Below are 25,355 nucleotides of genomic sequence, written 5' to 3' on the forward strand. Positions count from 1 at the left end.
TATCCCTGGGAGCCACTGAACAATACAATATGCAACACAAACATACGCCCTTGCATTTTAACTTACAATGCATTTCAATAGATTATCCTATTAAAAGACCCACCTTGTTGTTAGATCGCAATATTAGGCATACCGTGGAAATAGAAGAAACAATGACATGCATGACATACAATGACACTCATTTAAAATATGATCACCATTTCCTTTATGGCAGCTGGACAGCATTTATTTATACGTCAAAGAGACGCTGGCAATGACGAACGAACACACCGCCTCCTCCTTGCCTTGCTTTACCTTTGTTTTTTCTTCATCACACAAAGCGAGAGGAAGAGAGAGAGCGAGCAGAGCTGCCCTCATCAGTACCACTGAGATGACACTCCCCTAGCCTGTGACCACGGTTCGAGACGAACTACAATCCACTCGAATTGTTTTTGGACCACACGTGTGGAAAACTGATTTGGATACACGAAACGCGCAGTTTGCATTAAACTTGACTGAGGACAACAACAAAAACTACTTCATACATAACCAAATAAACTAACCGCCCTGTGAACGTTTGTTGTTTTTTTGTTTCCCATATGTCCCGAAAATTAAGCGGAAATGACTATAATCTTCGTAGTATGAGCAACCTGATGGGTGAGAGAAGGAAGAAAGTAAACGATGACGGAGAGCGGAGCCTCATCAAAGCTGCGTCCAGCGCGAGCATCAACAACCAGGCTACCGCGGCCAATGCCGCGTCCGAAGCCGCTAACACCGCCACCGGGGACATGGAGAGAGCGGCACGTAAACAGTTCCAGCAAGATGTCACACCTGCGTTTGTTTACGTTCTGTCCGCCTTCTCTGCGCTGGGTGGCTTTCTTTTTGGCTATGACACCGGGGTGATCTCCGGAGCGATGTTGCTCATCAAGAGGGAGATGAATCTCAGCGCCCTATGGCAGGAGGTTCTGATCTCTAGTACGGTGGCAGCCGCTGCGCTCGCCGCTTTGGTTGGCGGATTCTTGAACGGGGTTTTCGGGCGCAGGATCTGCATCCTCTTGGCCAGTTTTATCTTCACAGCCGGAGGAATAGTGCTGAGCGCGGCTCCCAATAAAGAGGTCCTCCTAGTCGGACGTCTGATTGTCGGGCTTGGACTCGGTAGGTGCCACCTATAGTTTGTGACACTTTTTACTGTCGCCACTATAGTAGTTATCATGACTCAGTGCCTTGGGTCATTACAAGTCCTTTATGAATTGTGATTAACGGGCCTACAGTACACTGTTTAATCGTTTGTGTCATAGTAATGCGACTGTTTTTCTGTCAGCTACAGTACAGTAAGTTAGGTTTCACGCGACCTGTTTAACTACAATTAGGCTACTTTGGGTATGGCAGGTCGGATGGGATAGATAAGCCTACGTGGGCCTAAATTGGAAACATTAACAGCAAAACACACGTCATATAAAAGACAATGTAGGCTAAAGTTGCGTTTAAGATAAACCAAGGTTAAACATACACTTTCATTTTCCAACTCTTCTGACGCTAGAAAATAAGCACGTTTCTGTAGCCTACAAGTGTAGGTGTCTACAGGTGTAGGTGTCTACAGGTGTAGGTGTCTACAGGTGTAGGTGTCTACAGGTGTAGGTGTCTATAGGTGTAGGTGTCTACAGGTGTAGGTGTCTACAGGTGTATGTGTCTACAGGTGTAGGTGTCTATAGGTGTAGGTGTCTACAGGTGTAGGTGTCTACAGGTGTAGGTGTCTATAGGTGTAGGTGTCTATAGGTGTAGGTGTCTACAGGTGTAGGTATCTACAGGTGTATGTGTCTACAGGTGTAGGTGTCTACAGGTGTATGTGTCTACAGGTGTAGGTGTCTATAGGTGTAGGTGTCTATAGGTGTAGGTGTCTACAGGTGTAGGTGTCTACAGGTGTAGGTGTCCACAGGTGTAGGCTACGTACCATGGTTAGCTCACTTCCATCTTCAATTTCCCCTCAGATGTTAATTAGGGATGTGGTTATGAAGGATGTGGAATTACTAGGCCTATTGCCTAATTCATTATTGTTGGAATCAGGAAAAGTAAGGGGTTTCACTGGATGTTTTTATTTATATATAAACATCTATTTTGTGATGTACAACTTCCCTATCAACCGAAATTAGCCTAAATTAGGCACGCAGATAAAAAAAAAACGTACAACCAACATTTGGTAACGTCCCTGGCCCTAAGCTTTTCATGGTATTAAAGATTATTAGCTAACCATCAACCCAGAGGTGGGCCTACCTTGTGCCCAAAAAGTTAGCATGGGCAGTGCCAATAATTGTCTATTCTGAGGTAGTAGTCCACTGTGGGACTTAAGGAAGGATAACATGATTCCAATCGGGTCATCAGTAGGGATCAGCCAATTATTGAAGAAGTTAGCAAACATTGAATAGCTGCAGATGCATACCTGTTCAAATAACACACTACAGGTGGCAGTATTCACCCTTTCAGTTATTCTTTCAACACATACAAAGGTTAAATTTGAAGCCCCAAATTGGACATAGGCTCAGTGCTGCTGGCTATGGCAGAGGCGAGACACCATAGTGGCAAACATGTAGTTATGCCACATCTATCTAAAGAGGATGACACAATCTAACCCTTGATAAAAGCACTTCACTCTTATAGCTTCTTTCAGTTACTCTGTATTTGGCTTCATTGCACATATATACATTCCACTTGTAACATACACTATAATACTTGTACATTTGCACTCCTGGTTAGATGCTAACTGCATTTTGTTGTACTGTACTCATACTGTTCAATTAAAATAAAGTTGAATCTAATCTAACGACTATAAGCATGAAAAGCCCACGGGTTAAAGAAGGATCCAATGATAAAAACCTGGATGGGCTCAGCCAATGATCCGAAGTTGTTAATAGTTTTCAGCAATATTACTGACATCCAGTTGCAACAAATGCCACAAAATCGGTTCAGTGTATAGACTGATACAGGAGTGAATTTTCATTCCTGTCCTATGAATGTTTTTCGGTACTGTCCCAATCACGCTTACGTTGTTATCCTCCTAGAACATCACTATCCTGCCCCAATTCAAATCACTCAAGTCCCGCCCCATCTCATTTCCACTTTTAAAAGTTAGATGTGGGCTTAAGGTGTGAAGGTAAATAGTGAGAGAACTTTTAAGAAAAAAGACAAGACAACTTCCAGCAAAACAAAAAACAAACGAATTGCGGGTTATCGTATCTTCTGATGAGAGTATAGCTTTCTACTGTATCAAACTGAGCGAAGAGTATTCTATCTCGCTGACAATAAGCCAATAGAATACAACATTTTGAACTGCGTTTTCAACCCTCCTACTTTATTCAGACTATTAATAAACAGCAAGCCTCCCTGTTTGGTGCTGTAGCACCTTCTCATTTTCACATTTGTTCTGTTATTTTAATTCCATCTGCATTTGATTAGATATCTAATAATTGCCACACGGAAGTTCTTATATTAATTTAGTCTAGTTCCGCTTCGATGACGTTGTATTAGGAACAAAAACAAGTACCTGCCAGTTAATTGATGATTGTTTCTTATTATTTCAACGAAAACCCGTTTAAACTTAAACTTTAAACCCAAAGCTCATGACCATAGGTGAGAGTAGGAACGTAGATTGACCGGTAAATCAGGAGCTTCGCCTTGCGGCTCAGCTCTTTCTTCACCACGACAGACCGATACATCGACCGCATTACTGCTGAAGCTGCACCGATCCGTCTGTCAATCTCCTGTTCCATCCTTCCCTCACTCGTGAACAAGACCCCTAGATACTTAAACTCCTCCACTTGAGGCAGGCACTCTCCACCAACCTGAAGTGGGCAAGCCACCCTTTTCCGACTGAGGACCATGGCCTCGGATTTGGAGGTACTGATTCTCATCCCCAACGCTTCACACTCGGCTGCAAACCGTCCCAGCGCATGCTGAAGGTCCTGGCTTGAAGGGGCCAACACGACAACATCATCCGCAAAGAGCAGAGACGAAATCGTGTGGTCCCCAAACCTTTAAATATTTTTAATATTTCTTAAGACAAATCATGTATATTTAATGTAAATTGGGTTAGACAGCCAATTACACAACTAGATGTAGTCTAGCCAACGTTAGCTTAGTGGTTCTGGGTGCTACAGTTGGCTAGTGTAACAAGATATCAAGCTAAGCAACCTTTATAATAACGCACACATCTTTTTGCATTTTCAGAAAGAAAGCAACAACTCCAAGTCCAACTTCTAATTTTTCATTGGGTAACTAGTCAAACTAGAGTTAGCTTTTTCGCACATCCAGCAAAATCCAACGCTTTTTCAAATTGCGCTACTCTACGAAATCTTTCCTCACTTCGCAGTTTTCGATGTGTCCGGTGTTGTAGGGTGTACAATGATTTTCGGGGCATGCTTTTCGCCAGAGCGAAGGGCAACGACGGCCATGGCGGTAGTGGCCGCAGTGAAATTCCCATGCTGGTTGTATGTTTGATTTTTTTATTCAATGTTTTAAAAACATATTTATTTGAACCCAAATAACAATTGCGCCCTCAGTTGTGTGTGTGATAATCATGCGCGCAAAGGTGGCCGCGGATTACCAAATTAGTGATCGATGAAGCCCTAGTTTAATTCTCTCCGGTTTTGGTTGGTTAAAATCATAGACTGTAAAAAAAAAATGGACAACGCCCCTTCGCTCTTTTCCATTGGTGAAAACTGAAGCCGCCAGTGTCCCGATATGGCACTGACATCTTGGACTTGCGTCTGCGCAGATAGCGATCTTGGGACCAGTTCTGCGCAGTAGTTATGCGCAGTAGCGAGCAGGAAGTAAAGCCGTAAAGCCGCAAAATCAACGGACCCACCCCTGTGCCCCGCCCTCACTCTCCCTCGCAGAATGTGCATACCGTAATCAATCGCAAGCACACGCTGCACTGTTTTGGAAGTGGAGTCCTGCTCCTGTGAACTCTGTCTGCTCCGTTCCACTCCAACCTCATTAAAATACGATATGTTATAGCCTAACTTACATCATGTTTAACCTTAATTTAGAATAGGCCTAATACAAAAATAATTGGTAACTTCTAGCTAACGATCACCTGCTAGCTATTAACATGGTTATTAACGAGGCTTGTTCTCTTTTAGCTAACGTTAGCTAGCCCATTACATTTATTTACTAATTAAATAGCTTATAAATTTAACTTACCGAAAAAAATTCAAAGATCGATTGGAAATGCCAGATAGGTTAGCACAATCTAATGCAGAACAACCCATTATGTCCGTGTGAAATTATATCAATTATAGAAATTTAGAGATTAAATTTAAAGCTCCAATCTCCTTAGTCCTCCGAAGATCGCGAAAAAAGCCTGTTGGCGCTTCAGTGGCTCCTCGGCTCAGATAGCTGTCAATCACGACGTCACACCACCGTTTTTAGAGCATTAAATAACTAACTAAAAACCAACTTATTTTAAAAACAAACTCTTGAATTTACATTAGCGTGATACAAACTACAGTAAATGACAGAAACCAGCTTCGGAAAAAAGATATTTGAAGGGTAATTTAATTGTTTAGTTGGTCTCGCGTCCCATTGAATAACATGGGGAGGCGGGGTTTATGACCTATACTAGGACCACTCACCAGGGGGCGATCGAGACGTTTTGGCTTCACTTTTCAGGGCTTGTGCGGCATGCTTGGTTAAAATAGAGTATACAATCACCTAAAGGATTATTAGGAACACCTGTTAAATTTCTCATTAATGCAATTATCTAATCAACCAATCACATGGCAGTTGCTTCAATGCATTTAGGGGTGTGGTCCTGGTATAGACAATCTCCTGAACTCCAAACTGAATGTCAGAATGGGAAAGAAAGGTGATTTAAGCAATTTTGAGCATGGCATGGTTGTTGGTGCCAGACGGGCGGGTCTGAGTATTTCACAATCTACTCAGTTACTGGGATTTTCACGCACAACCATTTCTAGGGTTTACAAAAAATGGTGTGAAAAGGGAAAAACATCCAGTATGCGGCAGTCCTGTGGGCAAAAATGCCTTGTTGATGCTAGAGGTCAGAGGAGAATGGGCCGACTGATTCCCAGCTGATAGAAGAGCAACTTTGACTGAAATAACCACTCGTTACAACCGAGGTATGCAGCAAAGCATTTGTGAAGCCACAACACGCACAACCTTGAGGCGGATGGGCTACAACAGCAGAAGACCCCACCGGGTACCACTCATCTCCACTACAAATAGGAAAAAGACGCTACAATTTGCACGAGCACACCAAAATTGGACAGTTGAAGACTGGAAGAATGTTGCCTGGTCTGATGAGTTTCGATTTCTGTTGAGACATTCAGATGGTAGAGTCAGAACTTGACGTAAACAGAATGAGAACATGGATCCATCATCCCTTGTTACCACTGTGCAGGCTGGTGTTGGTGGTGCAATGGTGTGGGGGATGTTTTCTTGGCACACTTTATGCCCCTTAGTGCCAATTGGGCATTGTTTAAATGCAACGGCCTACCTGAGCATTGTTTCTGACCATGTCCAACCCTTTGTGACCACCATGTACCCATCCTCTGATGGCTACTTCCAGCAGGATAATGCACCATGTCACAAAGCTCGAATCATTTCAAATTGGTTTCTTGAACATGGCCCCCACAGTCACCAGATCTCAACCCAATAGAGCATCTTTGGGATGTGGTGGAACGGGAGCTCCGTGCCCTGGATGTGCATCCCACAAATCTCCATCAACTGCAAGATGCTATCCTATAAATATGGGCCAACATTTCTAAAGAATGCTTTCAGCACCTTGTTGAATCAATGCCACGTAGAATTAAGGCAGCTCTGAAGGCGAAAGGGGGTCAAACACAGTATTAGTATGGTGTTCCTAATAATCCTTTAGGTGAGTGTATATCTACGTTATTAGATGATCCATATAAAATGTGATTTAGTTATCTACTATCAATGCGTCTTTCTCAGAACAATGATAGGCCTACGGGGTGTTATATCTTTTCAGACAGGAATTCTTTAGAATATTAGGCAGCTATTTGTTAGATATAGCTGCAGGGGCGACTGGTCATTAGGGGCAGGTGGGGCACAGCCTTTCTGTCAACAGAAAGAACTGCAACAAAATTATGTTATTGTTATTTCTCGAAGATTACTTCCTATAATTTTTTATCTATGAATATAGCATCTTCCTAAATTGCATATCATTTGTGTTTGGATTTTATTTAATGTTCATTGGTCCCTGCCTTGCTGCTTCAGACTGCGTTCTGCTGATTCGAGTTTGCAGTAGTAGGCCAAAGGCTAAGCATGAATGTGGGGCTTGCCCCTCTCTCAATATGAAATGTATGTGTGAAAATATGAATATTCATGCTCAGAATGTTAGGGTGATCAATATAGATCACACGAATGTGATGCCAAATGGGGCTGACAGCCGGTAGCCCCGCCACAGCATAATTTCGTATTTTAGACCTGATTGGCTGTCTGTCTGTCTGGCGTCAACATTAGTCAGCAAGAAGAGCGAGGAAGGTAGATTGTCTTAACTAGCTTGTTAGCTTTACAAACACCAGATAACTTGAGAAAATGAATAAAGTGGATTTCATACTCAAGGACCGGTTTGAAATCTTTAATTTGGAGGAGAAACTTGAAGTGAAGCCACGGGATATGGTAATAATATATGCAGGTTTAACGTGGAGTGGTTTTTGAAGAAAAAGTGGCCAACGCTTAGCATATAAAAGAAGGCACTCTTATGTTTTCCATGTCTGCTATTTGGTGGAGATGGTACTTGGTCGAGGACGGGTTACAAAGATTTGAAACATCTTTCTGAGAGGATTACAAAACATAAGAGCAGCGGGAGTCATCTGGACAATGCTGTGAAATTGGGCTTACTTGGAAGGGTAAATGTCGCAGCCCAAGTTGAGAGTGCATACAGGCGCTCCATTGAGCAGCATAACAAACGATGGAGGAAAACAGGTACGTTCTCAGTCGGATCATAACATGTATTAAACTGTGTGGACAATGTGAAACCGCACTGTGGACTCCCTGAATCCTGGAATATTCAGATGCATTTTCGAGACTATGTGTGAGGGTAATTCGAGAATTCAGAGGCACTATGATGCTCTGCCCATCTTCAAAGGGACATTAGCCCCGTTCAAAAATAACTTTTAGACTGTATGTATGAAGTGTACAGGGAGGAGGTAGCCAAGCAAGTGGAAGATAAATCATTTGTTGCCATACAGGCAGATGAGACAACTGTAATTCACAAATGGTGGTTGTGTTGCGATACGTGTTGCCTGACAATACAGTGACAGAGAGGTTTTTGGAGTTTGTGGAAGTCAAAGATAAAACTGGACTTGGCCTCTCTAATAGCATCAAGGATGTGCTGGAACCACTGAAGGTGGGAGAAAAGCTGATCACTCAGACTTATGATGGTGCGGCTGTAATGAGTGGATATCTCGGAGGGGTACAGACGCTAATGAAAGAGACATACCCACATGCCCAGTTTGTTCACTGCTATGCTCTCCAGCTGAGCCTGACCTTGTATCAACTTTTTTCAGCAAGGATGAGTATCCTTGTTTTTTTGCAGATTTAACTGCTTTTGCCACTTTTCTTGGCGCTCCAAAACGTGTTGTGGCACTTGCTGAGGCAACACAGAGACGCATTCCAAGGCCACCCGCTGTACGATGGAACTTTGATAGTAGAACTGTCAATGCAGTTTGGGAATACCGCGCTGCGCTGCTCTTGTGTATGGAGGACATACACACACAACCAGGATGGGATTAGCCCACCATAAATGAGGCAAACAGCCTGTCAAAAAAACTCAGGGACCAAGCCTTTCTGGAGCTGCTGGAATTTTATTTTTTTCTTCCTTATTCCAGAAGCTGATGTTTTATACAACACTCTGCAGAAATGGAGCAACGATGCATCTGGGATTAGCAGTGTGCTCACCCGTTTCAAGGAAAATGTCCAGAATAAGCAGAAGCAAACTGATGAATTGGCTGCCACGGTTCATGATGGAACAGACGAGCCAGGTGATGAAGGAGGCATGCGACGCAGTCATCTCCCTGGTGGAGCAGAGGTTTTCACAAAGTGACCACCTGATCGCTGCCAAGCTGGTTGACAGCTCGCTCTTTCCACAATTTCTCCTGTCCTTCCCTACATCTGAGCTTGACTGTGCGGTGAAACTATGGCCTCTAGGAAACAAGGAAAAGTCTGAGCTGACCACTCTGTACTGCCACACTGAGATTCACACTTATAAGACTGCCCTATCTCTGTTAAGATCCATCCATGAGAACAACCTAGAGGAGGCTTTTGCTGAGACCGTCACTCTGCTGAATATTATCATAACAACACCTATGACGAAATCTGAGTCAGAAAGGAACTTTTCCACTTTAAAGGGGGTATAAACCTTCACTCGCAATACCATGGGACAGCCGCAACTCAACGCATTGGCCATGTTGTCCATTGAAAGCCTGCAATGCTGGCAGCACACATACGTCTATTTCCCAAAGACAACCTCTGGGTATGACGCTGAGCATGTGCATTCATCTTCTTTGTTTGACCATGGTGAGGCCTGTTCTGAGAGGAACCTTGCCTGCTAAATTGCTGTATGGTCTTGGCCACCGTGCTGCAGCTCAGTTTCAGGGTCTTGGCAATCTTCTTATAGCCTAGGTCATCTTTAGAGCAACAATTCTTTTTTTCACATCCTCAGAGAGTTCTTTGCCATGAGGTGCCATGTTGAATTTCCAGTGACCAGTATGAGGGAGTGTGAGAGCGATGACACCAAATTTAACACACCTGCTCCCCATTCACACCTGAGACCTTGTAACACTAATGAGTCACATGACACCAGGGAGGGAAAATGGCTAATTGGGCCCAATTTGGACATTTTCACTTAGAGGTTTACTCACTTTTGTTGCCAGCGGTTTAGACATTATTGGCTGTGTGTTGAGGTATTTTGAGGGGACAGCAACTGTACACTGACAAGCTGTACACTCACTAATTTACTTTGTAGCAAAGTCTAATTTCTTCAGTGTTGAAAAGATATTTACAAAAATGTGAGGGGTGTACTCACTTTTGTGAGATACTGCACATGACTTAATTCCCAAAGTCATCTAAAAGTTTGCCCAGAGGAAGAACCACCGCGCCACCTTTCTCATCAAGTGAGCCCTCAGCCTTGGTGAGTGAAAGCATATTTTATCATCCTGCATTTGTGGTGCTGGTCCGTGCATTGGTCATATTTCTGTTCTGGATCGATTGATATAGATGGTGACGAGTGTCAGTGTGTCCAAGCTTATCTATTAAGGTTGTTGTCATAGAATGGATCTGTATCCCTAAAAAGTTGTCTTTCCGCTTCATTGTGGCCTTCAGTGGTGTTGAGCTCATTGCTGTTCGCGTATGGCCCTGTAGGCACATTGGTTCTGAGCTTGGTTGCATTCCTAATTTAGGTTTGTAAATGTGACAGTGGTAATTTTACGTGTGAGAGAGAAGGAGAGCAATTACACAAGAAGGTCTCTCTCTCTCCAGTATGTGTACTACAACACCTAGTAGAAGCAAGCCGCTCTGTCCTTTAAAATGTTTTGTGGAGCCATGCTGTTTGTTGATGTGTTAAATAAACACATCAGTAGCAAGACAGTTTTGTAGCTTTACTGGTATGTATCCTATATTTTGAAATGGTTTGTGCCCACAAAGATGGGCACGCATAACCAGATTCGTGATCGATGAATCCCTAGTTTAATTTGATCAATGCATCTTTCTCAGAGCCTACCTGGTGTTTTATCTTTTCAGACAGGAATTGTTTAGAATATTAGGCAGCTATTTGTCAGATAGCTGTAACATGGCGCAGCCTTCAAGATAATATAGAATTGATCACGACATTTTAGGAGAAAAGTCAGGAAGCACTCTGCCTAAGGATGATGATTTTGATTTGATGCAGCCACCTCAACTCCATACGCCATGTGATTCTGCTTGCTTTGCATCTCAGAAAATTGTGTTCATTGGTCATCATTGGCTACTGACAACATCGAATTGAAGATAAGAGTGCAGGTGTATAATCACAGATTGTTTCTTTAATGTGTGTTTTGAAAATCCATCGCTGGTGGCCCAAATAATCGTAGGTTACGTTCGCGCGGGTAAAACGTATTTGTGTGCGGGTGTTTGTTCCTGATTGCGAACGTGCATTCGCGTGCCTGGGGTTTCCGCAGTGCTTTGACAATGTTGGTGGTTGTGGAGCAAAACATCAAACTACTGCAGATTTAGTACATTCGCGAAAAAGTAGGGATATCTTGATTTTTTGTTACAATAATGTCAATCCCCTTTTCGATTAATTGCCGGTCTTTATGTAACGATGATTTGAGGCAATAAAAACATTAATAAAACACAAGGCCTGTAACTTAAATTGTTTGCGAGCTATTGAGCTTTGAATGTCTGAATATCTCTGAAATATCGAACGTCAAACGATCTTTACCACGGTTTACAGATTTATCATTAAGGATGTATAGTGGGGAGAACAAGTATTTGATACTGTCGATTTTGCAGGTTTTCCTACTTACAAAGCATATAGAGGTCTGTAATTTTTATCATATGTATGCTTCAGCTGTGGGAGATGGAATCTAAAAAATAATATCCTGAAAATCACATTGTATGATTTTTTAATAATTAATTTGCTTTATATTGCATGACATAAGTATTTGATCACCTACCAACCAGTAAGAATTCCGGCTCTCACAGACCTGTTCGTTTTTCTTTAAGAAGCCCTTCTTTTCTCCACTCATCTCATCTCATCTTCATCCGCTTATCCGGTATCGGGTCGCGGGGGCAGCAGCTCCAGTAGGGGACCCCAAACTTCCCTTTCCTGAGCCTTTCTTTTCTCCACTCAATCCCTGTATTTTCTGCACCTGTTTGAACTTGTTACCTGTATAAAAGACACCTGTCCATACACTCAATCAAACAGACTCCAACCTCTCCACAATGGCCAAGACCAGAGAGCTGTGTAAGGACATCAGGGATAAAATTGTAGACCTGCACAAGGCTGGGATGGGCTACATGAAAAAAGGCAAGCAGCTTGGTGAGAAGGCAACAACTGTTGGCGCAATTATTAGAAAATGGAAGACGTTCAAGATGACGGTCAATCTCCCTCGGTCTGGGGCTCCATGCAAGATCTCACCTCGTGGGGCATCAATGATCCTGAGGAAGGTGAGGGATCAGCCCAGAACTAAATGGCAGGACCTGTAGTAACACACTACGCCGTCATGGATTAAAATCCTGCAGCGCACGCAAGGTCCCCCTGCTCAAGCCAGCACATGTCCAGGCCCGTCTGAAATGTGCCAATGACCATCTGGATGATCCAGAGGAGGAATGGGAGAAGGTCATGTGGTCTGAAGAGACTAAAATAGAGCTTTTTGGAAGAAAAAAACACTCCACTCGCTGTGTTTGGAGGAAGAAGAAGGATGAGTACAACCCCAAGAACCCCATCCCAACCGTGAAGCATGGAGGTGGAAACATCATTCTTTGGAGATGCTTTTCTGCTAAGGGGACAGGACGACTGCACTGTATTGAGGGGAGGATGGATGGGGCCATGTATCGCGAGATCTTGGCCAACATCCTCCTTCCCTCAGTAAGAGCATTGAAGATTGGTCGTGGCTGGGTCTTCCAGCATGACAACGACCCGAAACACACAGCCAGGGCAAATAAGGATTGGCTCTGTAAGAAGCATCTCAAGGTCCTGGAGTGGTCTAGCTAGTCTCTAGACCTGAACCCAATAGAACATATTTGGAGGGAGCTGAAAGCCTGTATTGCCCAGCGACAGCCCCAAAACCTGAAGGATCTGGAGAAGGTCTGTATGGAGGAGTGGGCCAAAATCCCTGCTGCAGTGTGTGCAAACCTGGTCAAGAACTACAGGAAACGTATGATCTCTGTAATTGCAAACAAAGGTTTCTGTACCAAATATTAATTTCTGCTTTTCTGATGTATCAAATACTTATGTAATGCAATAAAATGCAAATTAATTACATAAAAATGTGATTTTCTGGATCTTTGTTTTAGATTCTGTCACTCACAGTCGAAGAGTACCTATGATAAAAATTACAGACCTCTACATGCTTTGTAAGTGGGAAAACCTGCAAAATCGGCAGTGTATCAAATTCTTGTTCTCCCCACTGTATGTACTTGTAGCCCGTGTTTAGCAATGGACATAGCGGTCCTAGCTTCCACAACGGTGTGTGAAGTCACTTGGAATCTTTATCTTATATGAAATACTATATGAACAGAATGCTAGCTTAAAATGTTGCAGATTTCTCAAACTATTGTACCTTTTGTATAGCTCAAGAGGTTGGAATGGTGTCGAGGCTGTTGAAGTGTGCTGTGAAGCAGAAGGTCGCGGGTTTGCATCCCACCACGTGGGAGCGGACTGGCGAGGGGGGGAACTGTGAAGCGCCACCACTTCTGAGCTATACAAGAGACAGGAGTGCCATCTAAGGTACCCTTTTGTATTAGCTTAAACATTTGGAAGGTTGTCATAAATTAGAGGATTCTTCTCACTGTGCAGTTATCGCTTACCGCGGCCTGTCTGTGCCTATATGCGATGGCTCGTACTTTACACAGCTGCAATGGTCCTCGCTGGACAAAAAAATAGAAGGAGAGGAGTACATCAATGAGAAGAAATGCAACATGCACCATCGCATGAAATGCAACATGCACCAGTTGGCTAACCGTCTCCCAGCAGGCTGGCAAGGATGCTGTTAAGTTCTTTGTCTAGTTGCAATGGTTTTTATTTGATCGAGTCATTAGCTGCACAAACCTGAAAATAATAACTGACCATCTAATTTGGGTCTGCGTCTGCCTGCTGCAAGGGTAAACTGCAACGCAATGTACAGTCTGCAGAAAGGGCACCAGCCACCACTATCAAGGATCTCCGTGACTCTGGGGCAAAGAAGCTTACAGAAAAAGTTACTTGCCCTTCTTACCCTGATCTCTTACTGTTCCAGAAATTCTCCTCTGACAGGCGGACAGCTTCTTTCCGGTGCCATGACCCTGGTCAACCGGCCATCTGTCCTTCAAAGACTAATAAGACTGCTCCCCACAGCAAACTGTAAACTGGCTCTATTATTCTGCATTCAAAATGCTGCTCATCTCTCTGCAACTAGATGTACAATACTGAAGCTTTAAGACCATACATTATACCGCAAATGTCATCACCTTGTGATCACCATCCATTTTATGTGTGTAATTGAATGTGACCTTTTTGTGTATTCTGGCCTTTTGTGTTGTCTACCATTGGCAGCATCATTACACCAAGAAAGATTCGTGTACGTTTATTTAGCTATTTAAAGTGACTATGGTTCTGATTCAGGGATTTTAGATGAATGTTCACTTATTTGATGACTTGGCTTGTAGGTCATCTATTCATCTTGTCATTACAGTTTTAAAGGACAGAAGAAAAGGATACATAGGTTATCCCCAAACATGGGCATTGACGCCATAGTATAGTCAATGAATTTTACAGCTCAGGCTGACTTGGAGGGGGGCGCTATTCTTGATATCTTGCCGGTGGTATGACATTTTATCCATTTGCAGATTATTCATCTATGTAATAATTGACTTTGAATAGCTTGTGCACCAACAAAATTTCTTCTGAGGGCCTCCACATAATTCTTTTCACTTATGGCAGCTAACCAAACTTTTAGTGTTAAGACCAATCCAGAACAAGGGTTAACAGGGCTAGTAACTAGTAGCCAGTGCTGCTCAGGGTTTTCAGAAATTATAAAAAAAGATATTATGCACCATAACATCATCCAGAAGCCACAGACTCTGGCCTAATTTGTTTTTCTAAAAGTGTTTTCAAAGTTACTATAGACAGACATTTAGCAAAATATTGTATTTAATTTCAATTCAGTTTTAGAGTTTTGTTTTTAAAGCCAATATACGCAATGTTTACACTAGTTAAATGCTGAGCACTAAATATTTGAAATATTTTCAACTTCTAGTTCAGGGCATTTAGTATGTTGTGGGAAATGATAAGCTGTATGTGTTTATGAAACAGAAATTCAAGAAATTTGATTACCAGAAAATGGCAGTGGCCTCAACGCACTTCATCTGCTCTCCCTGACAGGGATGTGTCCTCTGTCATTCATTATGGTCTAAGTCTATGTTTTTCTTTATAAAATGGCCTCCTATTCGTCTGATTATTCCTACTGATGTCAAATCAACTAAGCTTCTCACTGATGATACCGTTTATAAAACCTTGTCTGTCTGCAAGAGATTATTAAAACCTTAATTTGGGCCGGGGGCCAAATTTTATTTTTATTTTTAATAATAACTAAGCTATTTTATCAACTTCAGCTGTCCTAAGAGTTGAGAAATCTGCCCTTCCTTTCATACTCATTTATTTTACAGAGCCTAATGGTACAAATTTACCTGTTTATAGGTAGTCCTAGTTGTCCTAGGTATTTCAATTGGCAAATCCACAAAACTGAACATTTATTTATGAGGCTGTTTAACATGACACTTGTGTGCCTGCCTAGTTTACCATAGATGTGGAATTGCTGAATGTTCGTAGTCTATATCTTACACTTAATAGAAAGTCCATTTATTTTGTTCTGGTGAAACAAACCAACGTCATAACACCACTGTAAGACTGGCTTGAAATCTGACTACAATGCCTATGTTGTTTTTGGAAGTAGCAGGTTTTTACATGGTTTCGTACTTTTCACACAATTTTACAAGGTGTCATAAGCTGTAGTGTGCCAGGCTTGGCATTATTTACAAACCATGTATTAATTGGCTCAGAGAAAGCTGAATGGAAAAGGGGGGGCTGGCTTCTGTTTGTTTCTGCTGTTTGTGTGTTCAAAAGACCCATGCCCACATATGGTAGAGTCACTCTGCCTCAATATTACCCACCGCATTGACTACTGAATTGTTATTTTTTCCTCATGACTGAACAAGAGGATTCATCTGGCCATTTATAGCTTGAATCATGCAGGTTGACAGTTATATTGATAAAAATGCTAACCTTTTAAATTTGCTTCTTCATGATCTTGTTCTCTGAAGGGTTGACCTTTGATGAGAACACATGGACTCACTGCCACGGTAATGATTAGAATGATTTCTCTCCCATCTACAATTACTCTTCCAGTTCTTTTAAGCATATTTCCCTCATTTCTTTTTTTCCAGGCATACCATGTCACACTTCCAGTCACGTGTTCATGACGGTTGTTCAGAAATTGAATAATTTCTGAGGGAAAGCAGAAAGGTCAGTTTTGCTGTTTGTCAGAAGGCTGAAATGCCGTAGGCCTCCGTAGTTTTGGAGGGTCTTTAACACAAGGTTTGGTCCATCTCCGACTAATAATTGGTGAGATGACCTTTAGGTCTGGGTCCAAAATGGCAACCTATTTCTTTTATAGCATACTTCTTTGACCAGGACCTACTGTACACAGCCATGGTGTATACATAGTGCACTAACTACAAATGATTTGCCAATTGGGGCAAATGAAGGATGAGTGGTCATTTATAGAATGATGCTTTAAGTTTTATTAAAATTTATTCTTTATGGTACCTTTTTGTAATAAGGATCCACCGATAAGAAAATTCTTGGCTCATACCTGTAGCTTATGTCCATCTACCACAATTGTCCGTTGTCAATACTGATGTTTTGTAATTTCAGTGCCTATGTCACCTGGCATGAATAAAAAAAATGGTTTTGATGATGCATCTAATTTTAACAAATACACGTTTTATATTTCAAGTTATCAATTTAACAATTTCAGGTTAACAATTGCAGAGTAACAGTAATAAAGACTTTATATTCTCAAGTACGGGGAGCAATAACATACGAAGACGTAGGGGCATAGGGAGACTCAATAGGGAGGTAATAAGGGGAAATTCACCAGGTGAGAAGACTAGAGACACAGGTGAAATTAATGAACACAAGGGATGAAAAACTGAACATAGAATCATAACTGCTAGAACCTATAGACACAAAAAAAACTAAAGATTGTAAAAAATTATTGGAACATGCCATATCCCCCTCTAATAATGCCAAGCTTGGTAAATATGAGCAAAACGACTGTAAAAAAATACATTTATTGTTTATCCTCTTTGACAAAAATCAAACCTTTAATTGAAATATTAAAAAAAAAAACTATTTTATCATAAAACAAACACTTGTGGACTCTTCTTTTCATCTCATGCCACTGGTTTCTATGGGGTTTAGGTCAAGGGACTGGAATGGCCATGACCAAACCTTGATTCTGTCAGGGTTGATTCGGTCAGTGAACCATATTTTATTCTAGATTTTGAGGTTTACTTTGTCCTGCTGAGGTGTGCATTGTCCTGCTGGAAGATCCAATCACTGTTAAGTTTAAGCTTCCTGGCAGAGGCAATCTGTTTTTGATTTAATATCTGCTGGTACTTGATGGCGTCCATGATATCATGTATCCTAAAAAGTTGTCCTGGACTTTTGCAAGAAAAACACACCCACTACATGAAAGATCCACTACCACACTTCACAGTAAGGATGAGGTACTTTTCCTCATGGCTATCTTTCTGTCTATGTCAAACCCACATCTGGTGTTTGTTTACAAGAAGCTCAGTGTTGGTCTCATCTGACCATAGAACCGGGTCCCATTGAAAATTCCATTAATATTTGTCAAACTGTAGACGCTTCAGTTTGTTGTTTTATGACAGCAAAGTTATTTTTTAATGTCAACCCTTGCAAACAACATGTGGTTATGTAGGTGTCTGATCATGTTTTTGGAAACTTTCTGAGCCCAAGACCCAACCAATGTCTACAATTTCAAGCTGTGATCCTTGGATATTCTTTGGCCACTTGAACAACCCTGTGACTTCTGTTCACAATACTAGTTTATTTCAGGAGTGTGGGGAACTGTGTTTGGTGCTGAAGGCCAATTATATAATAGATGGTTGGGAGTGAAAATTGTTTGTGCTGGTTGACTTCATATTTGTTGAATAACTGCGTAGAGGCAATACCAGAGGGACTGGTCAAAGGTTGTCACTGATATGAGGACGAGAAGAAAGGGTCCTCACGTTCTAACCTTTCTTTATTTGGTAAAATCCTCCAAACTCTCTCGTTGGTTGTGGTCAAGGAGAGTGTCCTCTCCTTAAGGCCCACATTTTATTGAGAATACTTATGTGTATTCTAGCATGGAAGAAATCCACCACTCCCATTTGAGTCAACATTGGTTTGTTGTTGAGAAAAACAAACACACATTTAAATACATGGTTCTGTTTATTGTTTAATCTATAAAAACTCTCACAGCTGAAGTTTTTTTTCATCACATTGATTTTGTTATTTATCCTCTAAACCTAACGTGAATGCTCCTTCTCTCCTCGTCTATTTCCCTGGACCTCTCTGGAACAGAAGCCGTTATCAAATAGGATGGTGAAGAGGGATCATAGGACAGAGGGGGAAGAAGAGTGGGCGTAGGAGAGAGGGTGGAGTGGGCGTGGATGGGTAAGAGAGAAGGGGTAGGAGAGGGGATGGATGGGTAAGAGAGAAGGGGTAGGAGAGGGGATGGAGTGGGCGTGGATGGGTAAAAGAGAAGGGGTAGGATAGATAACCAGTTTATCCTCCCCTCCCTCTTTCTCTCTATTTTCATTTTAATCAGCAGGAAAACATCTTCTCTATTTCCTTCTCTATTTAAAATTGGACCCACAACCACATTATTGGTGATTTGTTTGGCTGTCTAATACTGGTGCATATGATGAGAATGCAGATGGTGGTGTTAGAGGAAGAGTCAGTGCTGGATAGAGCTTGGTGGAGCAGCTCTTGACAGAGGAGCCAACACAGAAAAAACTTTCAACAGTGAAGCTCAACAGTAGCAATGTCATCAATCAATCAATCAAATTTATTTATAAAGCCCTTTTTACAACAGCAGTTTTCACAAAGTGCTTTTACAAAAACACCCGGCCTTAAACCCCAAGGAGCAAACAACAGTAGTGTTGAATTTAAGTGTCATACAACAGAACAACAAGATGTCAGACCTTTGCTCCAGCCCAGCAGTAACTCACTTAACTGCATTATTTGATGAGTTACGGACTTCCCTTTGGTGTCTGGACCATGATTACCTGAATCACTTGTCTAAGGCTGAGCTGGAGAAAATTATGTCTGACTTAGTAGCTCTACAGCTCTACTTGGTGCTGTCATCCCAGGTCTATCTGAACCTGTACAGCATTACCTCTATAGTCTATACACTTCAAACTCAGCTCGGAATCTCAAAGCCAGCGCAGTTCAATTTTTTATTACAACCCTCTAATCAGGGACTTATTTAGACCTAGGACACCTAAGACCCATCCATAGAGATATGTAGAGGACAGAGCAGGGAATAAACATGTTCAATTATGGAAATACTTATCCAAACGTATTGACGGATTTCTGCTTAGTCATTGGCAGTTAAACGTTTGGAAACACTTACCCCAACAGGAAGGAACTTATTAAGATTATGATATACTACTTAAATGATGATGATGATGAGATCTGCCCATGCTGAAACAGATGCTATAATGGCAAATAAACAGATGACAACTCTTTCTATTTCTATGGACTCCAGGCCTCACTTCTGGGTATCTCAAAAACCAAATGAAACATCAATAAAACGTCTCGCGTCTCCTACATATTGATTAACCCTGGCTTTATCCGAAGAGGCTGTATGGCGAAGCAGGCGGTTCCCATGGCAACAAGTAGCTACAGTGTGTGCACAGCAACAGGACGAGAGACAGGAAGCAGAGCACTGTGCGGGCTATTAATAGTGCCTTATCGGTGTGTGGCCCGGTGCAGCCGTGATGTTGAGGCCCTCGTCAGATGAATCTGGGCAAAAACGTGTTGTTTGTTCTGGGCAGTCTGTAAATATCGTGGCGTTGTTTGGCTTGGACTGCAGTAGCAGCAGCGGGGAGCACCACTGACCTCCTGATAAAGGCCATCCGCTCCCTGATCTGGTGGACGCCCTTACAATCTGTGTTGTACTGTAGATCTGCATACAGACCCGACTGACGTTCTGTAACATGACACTGTACCAGAATGGGGCTGTATGTGATTGCTGTGGCTGCTCTGGGTTGGAGTGCTTCGGTCGGGTGTGTTACATGTTCATTACAATCCCACTTGGCTGACTGCTGGGGAGATGGGACGGGCTGTTTCATGCCAAACCCAGGCCCTGTAACACTTCAACTGGGAAACCTGAATCCTAAAATCTATGTGTGCACCTATCCAAACTTTTATGTACGCACTCTGGAGAGATTTCTCTGGTAAATTCCACCCTAAAGCGTACCACTGTAGCATCCTCACCGTGTGTCGTCCCCCCCCCCACCAGGTATTGCGTCTATGACGGTGCCAGTGTACATAGCTGAGGCTTCCCCCCCACATCTGAGAGGCCAGCTGGTGACAATAAACACACTGTTCATCACGGGAGGCCAGTTTGCTGCCAGCATCGTAGACGGAGCCTTCAGCTACCTGCACCATGATGGATGGAGGTGAGACGACGCGCACACATGAACAACTCATGCATGCGCTTGCGCGCGAGCACACAAACTCACTCAGTAACACAGTTGTACCGGCACTTACTTTTGACACGGCGCCACTTTCAATTCTGCATGCATCATGTGTCTGTTTCATGGTCACAGAGCTGCCAACCTTATTTATGCAGACCTCATCCTATTTGTCTGTGTTTAGTTTCGCTTCTTCATATTTGATTCTGTCAGCACTCCAGGGTTTTAGTGGAATACATCAGGTGTCAAGATAACTGTTGATTTCTGAGGCTGACAGTAATGGGAAAATGTCACAAAGGTATTTTCTGGCAATTTTACCAATTTTGTCATTGGGCTAACAGACAATATACAGCTGTAAAAGTGATTTCCTGCAGTTTGATCAGTATTGTCATGTTGTGTTCTTAATTTTAAACTGAGTTACTCAAACATTATAACAAAATCAGTAGTGGCCACCTGATGGGACATTTTGAGAATTTACTTTCTCCCCACTTAAATTTTTGTGAATGGTAGTTCTTCAAGATGAACTTATTATATACAGGCGCTCCATTATTTTTCTAACTGGATTAGGCTGTTTACACTGTTTATACTAAACTTTTTATGGGTTTGAACTTTTTTTTTCCCAGCAAATTCTCTGGTCTCTATCTTTCCCACTATTTCATGAAGCATAACATGCCTGAAAAAAACTGTTTACAACAAGAGAAGAATGAAGAATGCAACTTTAAATGGGTCTTTTATGTCAACAACACAGATGCAGATGCTCCTCCTGATGCAACATTTACTCAGCATAGAGCAATGATACAGTGTGGTTAAACCGCCTGCTGAGTGTTTCCAGATTTCTATAAAATATGACGTATTATTACTTACCCAACAAAAATGTCTTTAGCCATTTAAAAGCAGCATTTCTTTGGGGTAAAGGTGTGTAGGTTTACCTCAACAACAGATCAGTATGTAGATGTACCCCAACAACAGAACGGTATGTTGGTATACCCTAACAACAGATTGGTATGTAGGTGTACCCTAACAACAGATTGATATGTAGGTGTACCCCAACAACCAAACGTAATGTAGGGGTGCTCCAACAACAGAACAGTTTTTAGGTTTACCTCAACAACAGAACATTATGTAGGTGTACCTCAGCAGCAGAAAGATGTGTAGGTATACCCCCAACAACAGGACAGTATGTAGGTATACTCCAAGAACAGAATGCTTTGTAGGTGTACCCTAACATTTGAATTTTGAGGGCATATAATGCTCCTGAAAAATTATCTTTCTGGTCCTCCAGGAGTATAATGTCACACTCAATGCCGTAGAATAAAATAACAATTGGCTGTGGAGCTGTGCACACTCTTGGCTTTCTCATAACCAGCTTTATGAGGTGGTGTGCTAGAATGCATTTCAGTTAACAGGTGTGCTTTGTTAAACAACAGTCCATCATTACTTTAAGACATGAAAGTAAGTCAATCTGGAACATTTCAAGAACTTTGAAAGTTTGTCCAAGTTCCGTCACAAATGCTATCAAGTGCTATGATCAAACTGGCTCTCATGAGAACTTCCACAGGAAAGTAAGACCCAGAGGTAGCACTGCTGCAGAGGATGTATTTATTATAGTTATCAGGGTCAGAAATCTGCAATTAACTGCACCTCAGATTGCAGTTCAAATAAATGCTTCACAAAGCTCAAGTAAAAGCCACATCTTAACATCAACTGTCCAGAAGAGACTGTGAATCAGGATTTCATGGTCAATTTTCTGCAAATATATCACTTCTGAACCACACTCATAAGACGAAGAGACTTGTTTGGGCCAAGAAACACACAAAATAGACAGTAGGCCAGTGGAAATCTTTTTCCAGTCCAGATTTTAGATGTTTGGTTCCATTTGCGTTATCTTTGGGAGACACAGAGTGGGTGTAAGGATGATCTTTGCATGTGTGGTTCCCACCGTGATGCATGGAGGGTGAGGTATGATGGTGTAGGGGTGCTTTGCTGGTGACACTGTGATTCATTTAGAATTCGAGGCACATTCAACCAGTCTGACTAACACGACATTTTGCAGCAATACACCATCCCCTCTGGTACTTTGCACTTAGTGGGACTATCATTTCTTTTTCAACAGTACAATGTCCCAAAACACACCTCCATGCTGTATAAAGGCTATTTGAACATGAAGGAGACTGATGGAGTCCATCAGATGACCTGGCCTCCAAAATTACCCAACCTCCACCCAACTGAAATGGTTTGGGATTGCTTGGACAACGGACTGAAGGAAATGAAGCCAACAAGCGCTCAGCATATGTGGGAACTCCTCCAAGACTATTGGAAAAGCATCCCCTGGTGACTACCTCATGAAGCTGGTTGAGAAAATGCCAAGAGTTTTCAAAGCTGTCATCAAGGCAAAGGCTACTTTGAAGAATATAAAATATGAATGTATTTTGATTTGTTTAACACTTTTTTGGTTACTATTTCATTCCATATGTGTTCTGTCAGTTTTAATGTCTTCCCAATTTTTCTATAATGTGGAAAATAGTAAAAATAAAGAAATACCCTTGAATAAGTAGGTGTGTCCAAATCTTTTGACTGGTCCTGTATATTATTATATTGAGCTAGACTCCAAAATAACCTCTAACATTTTTAAGTTCAACACTGTTAGATATCAGTGGCCATAAATGTTTCATGTTACAATGTAATTTTTCAGAAATCTTTTTCAACATGCCACAGCCAAATGCCAGGCACCCACAAGATTTGTTAGATTAGGATGTTATTGTCTGTGCTTAGATAGCCAATATCCTGCTTGTAATGATTTGATCTAGATCCTGAAAAATTATGAGGTGGGAGTATAACAGGCACTACATGATGACCTAATAAAGCCTGTATATCTGATTACAAGCATTGTCCTGCTGGGAGCTCCATCTTGCATCTCTCTTGTTTTCTGTTTTTTAAAATGTATATCCTGCTTACTTTATTTCCACCATTTTAATAGTATATTTGAGTGTGTAATTATGAAAGGGTTTTCTTTATAACACTTACAGTAGTTTCTTTATTTAACAAATTACATTATTGTAGGACTCAGAACATGTAATTTAGCTAGACCCACAGCAGCTTGTGCAATAATATGTAACAACTTTAAAACAATTTCTCACATTTAAATAAAGAATTTATTTTAACAGCATGAATCACAGTATTTGTAAGCAAAGTAATATACACTGCTAAAAAAAAATGAAGGGAATGATTAAGGGAATGCTTAAATCACACATTGGGTCTTGATGAACAAAATGTATTAAAGATCAAAATCTTTACTGTATCTTTACTGTACATTTACTGTGTAAATCATTTAGAACAAAATGACATAACAATGGTCATTGGAAACCAAAATCACCAACTGATTGAGGGCTGGATTCAAACTCACCGAAAATCGAAGTAAAAAATTTAAAACACAAGTGTGAATTTTATCACAGTAACTCATAATGTTACTCAGTAGTGTGTATGGCCCCCACATGCTTGTATACACTCTTGACAACATCTGGGCATGCTCCTGATGAGACGGCGGGTGGTGTCCTGGGGGATCTCCTCCCAGACCTGGATCAGAGCATCAGTGAGTTCCTGAACTGTCTGTAGTGCTACTTGCCTTCGTCGGATGCACCGATACATAATGTTCCATAGGTTCTCAATCGGATTCAGGTCTGGGGAACGTGAGGGCCAGTCAATGGCATCAATGCTTTTGTCATCCAGAACCTGCCTACACACTCTGGCCACATGAGGCCGGGCATTATCCTGCACCAGGAGGAACCCAGGGCACACTGCACGATGGGTCTCTGTCTATTTCACCCCGGTACCTAACAGTAGTCAGTGTACCGTTGGGTAGCATGTGGAGGTCTGTGCGACCCTCCAAAGATATGCATCCCCAGTCCATATTCACCACGGCGTCTCCAGACTCTTTCACGTTTGTAACATGTGCTCAGTGTGAACCTGCTCTCATCTGTGAATTCCTGCCAAATCTGGTGTTCTCTGACGAATGCCAATCGTACTGCATCGTACTGGGCTTTGAGCACAGGTCCCACTAGAAGATGTCGGGCCCTCATGCCACCCTCATGGAGTCAGTTTCTGACAGTTTGGTAAGAAACATGCACATCAGTAGCCAGCAGGAGGGCTCTTGCAGTGATCCTCCTGTTCTTCCTTGGAACAAAGGAGCAGAGACCAGTCCTGCTGCTGGGTTAATGCCTTTCTACTTTCCTGTCCAGCTCATCTCGTGTAACAGCCCATCTCCTAGTATCCTCTCCATGCTCTTGAGACTGTACTGGGAGACATTGCAAACCTTCTTCCGATGGCACATATGGATGTGCCATCCTCAGGGAGCTGGACTGTCTGACTAACTTGAATGGGATGAAGGGACCACCTCATTCTACAAAGACACTATAAAAATGCAAAACTAGAGAAGAATCAGTTAGGAACGATAAGGAGAGAGCAATTGTCTTTGGCAACCACCTGCAAAATAATTTTTGGGGGTTGTCTTGCTGTTGCCTCTCCAGTGCACCTGTTGTCACTTTCATTTGCACCAAAACAGGTGACACTGATTCACAATCGCTTATACTTCCTAACTGGACAGACTGATATCCCAGTTTAATTGACTTGATGTTATAATGTGATGATTACATGTTCCTCAACTTTTCTGAACAATGTCATTAGGAAATCTGCTTGATCTTAAACTATTAAAGAAATCTAACCTTTAATTAAAAAATGTAAATATTTGTCATGGTTATTAGATATTCTAATGAAACAAATCTAATGCCTGAAATTACCCATCTTCACTATTAAGGCTATAATTAAGGTTTAAATCCACTGGAACTGTGGTCAACCTGGCAGGAAGTGGATGCAGGTGGGGACAATGATTCAGGATG

The 25,355-nt window shown here is 41.9% G+C and overlaps 1 protein-coding gene across 1 annotated transcript in view; it reads left to right on the forward strand.

Annotated features, from left to right (window-relative positions):
* The first annotated feature begins 319 nt into the window (after positions 1-319).
* LOC105028202 (proton myo-inositol cotransporter) overlaps positions 320-25,355 on the forward strand; it is a 78,799-nt gene continuing 53,763 nt past the window's right edge. The window contains exons 1-2 of the mRNA XM_010900766.3: positions 320-1,134; positions 20,289-20,448. Coding sequence (XP_010899068.1) covers positions 579-1,134; positions 20,289-20,448 — 716 coding nt within the window. The 5' untranslated portion in view covers positions 320-578. The remainder of the gene's footprint in view (positions 1,135-20,288; positions 20,449-25,355) is intronic.

This window comes from Esox lucius, chromosome 23 (genome assembly GCF_011004845.1).
Source record: "Esox lucius isolate fEsoLuc1 chromosome 23, fEsoLuc1.pri, whole genome shotgun sequence".
Lineage (NCBI taxonomy): Eukaryota > Metazoa > Chordata > Actinopteri > Esociformes > Esocidae > Esox > Esox lucius.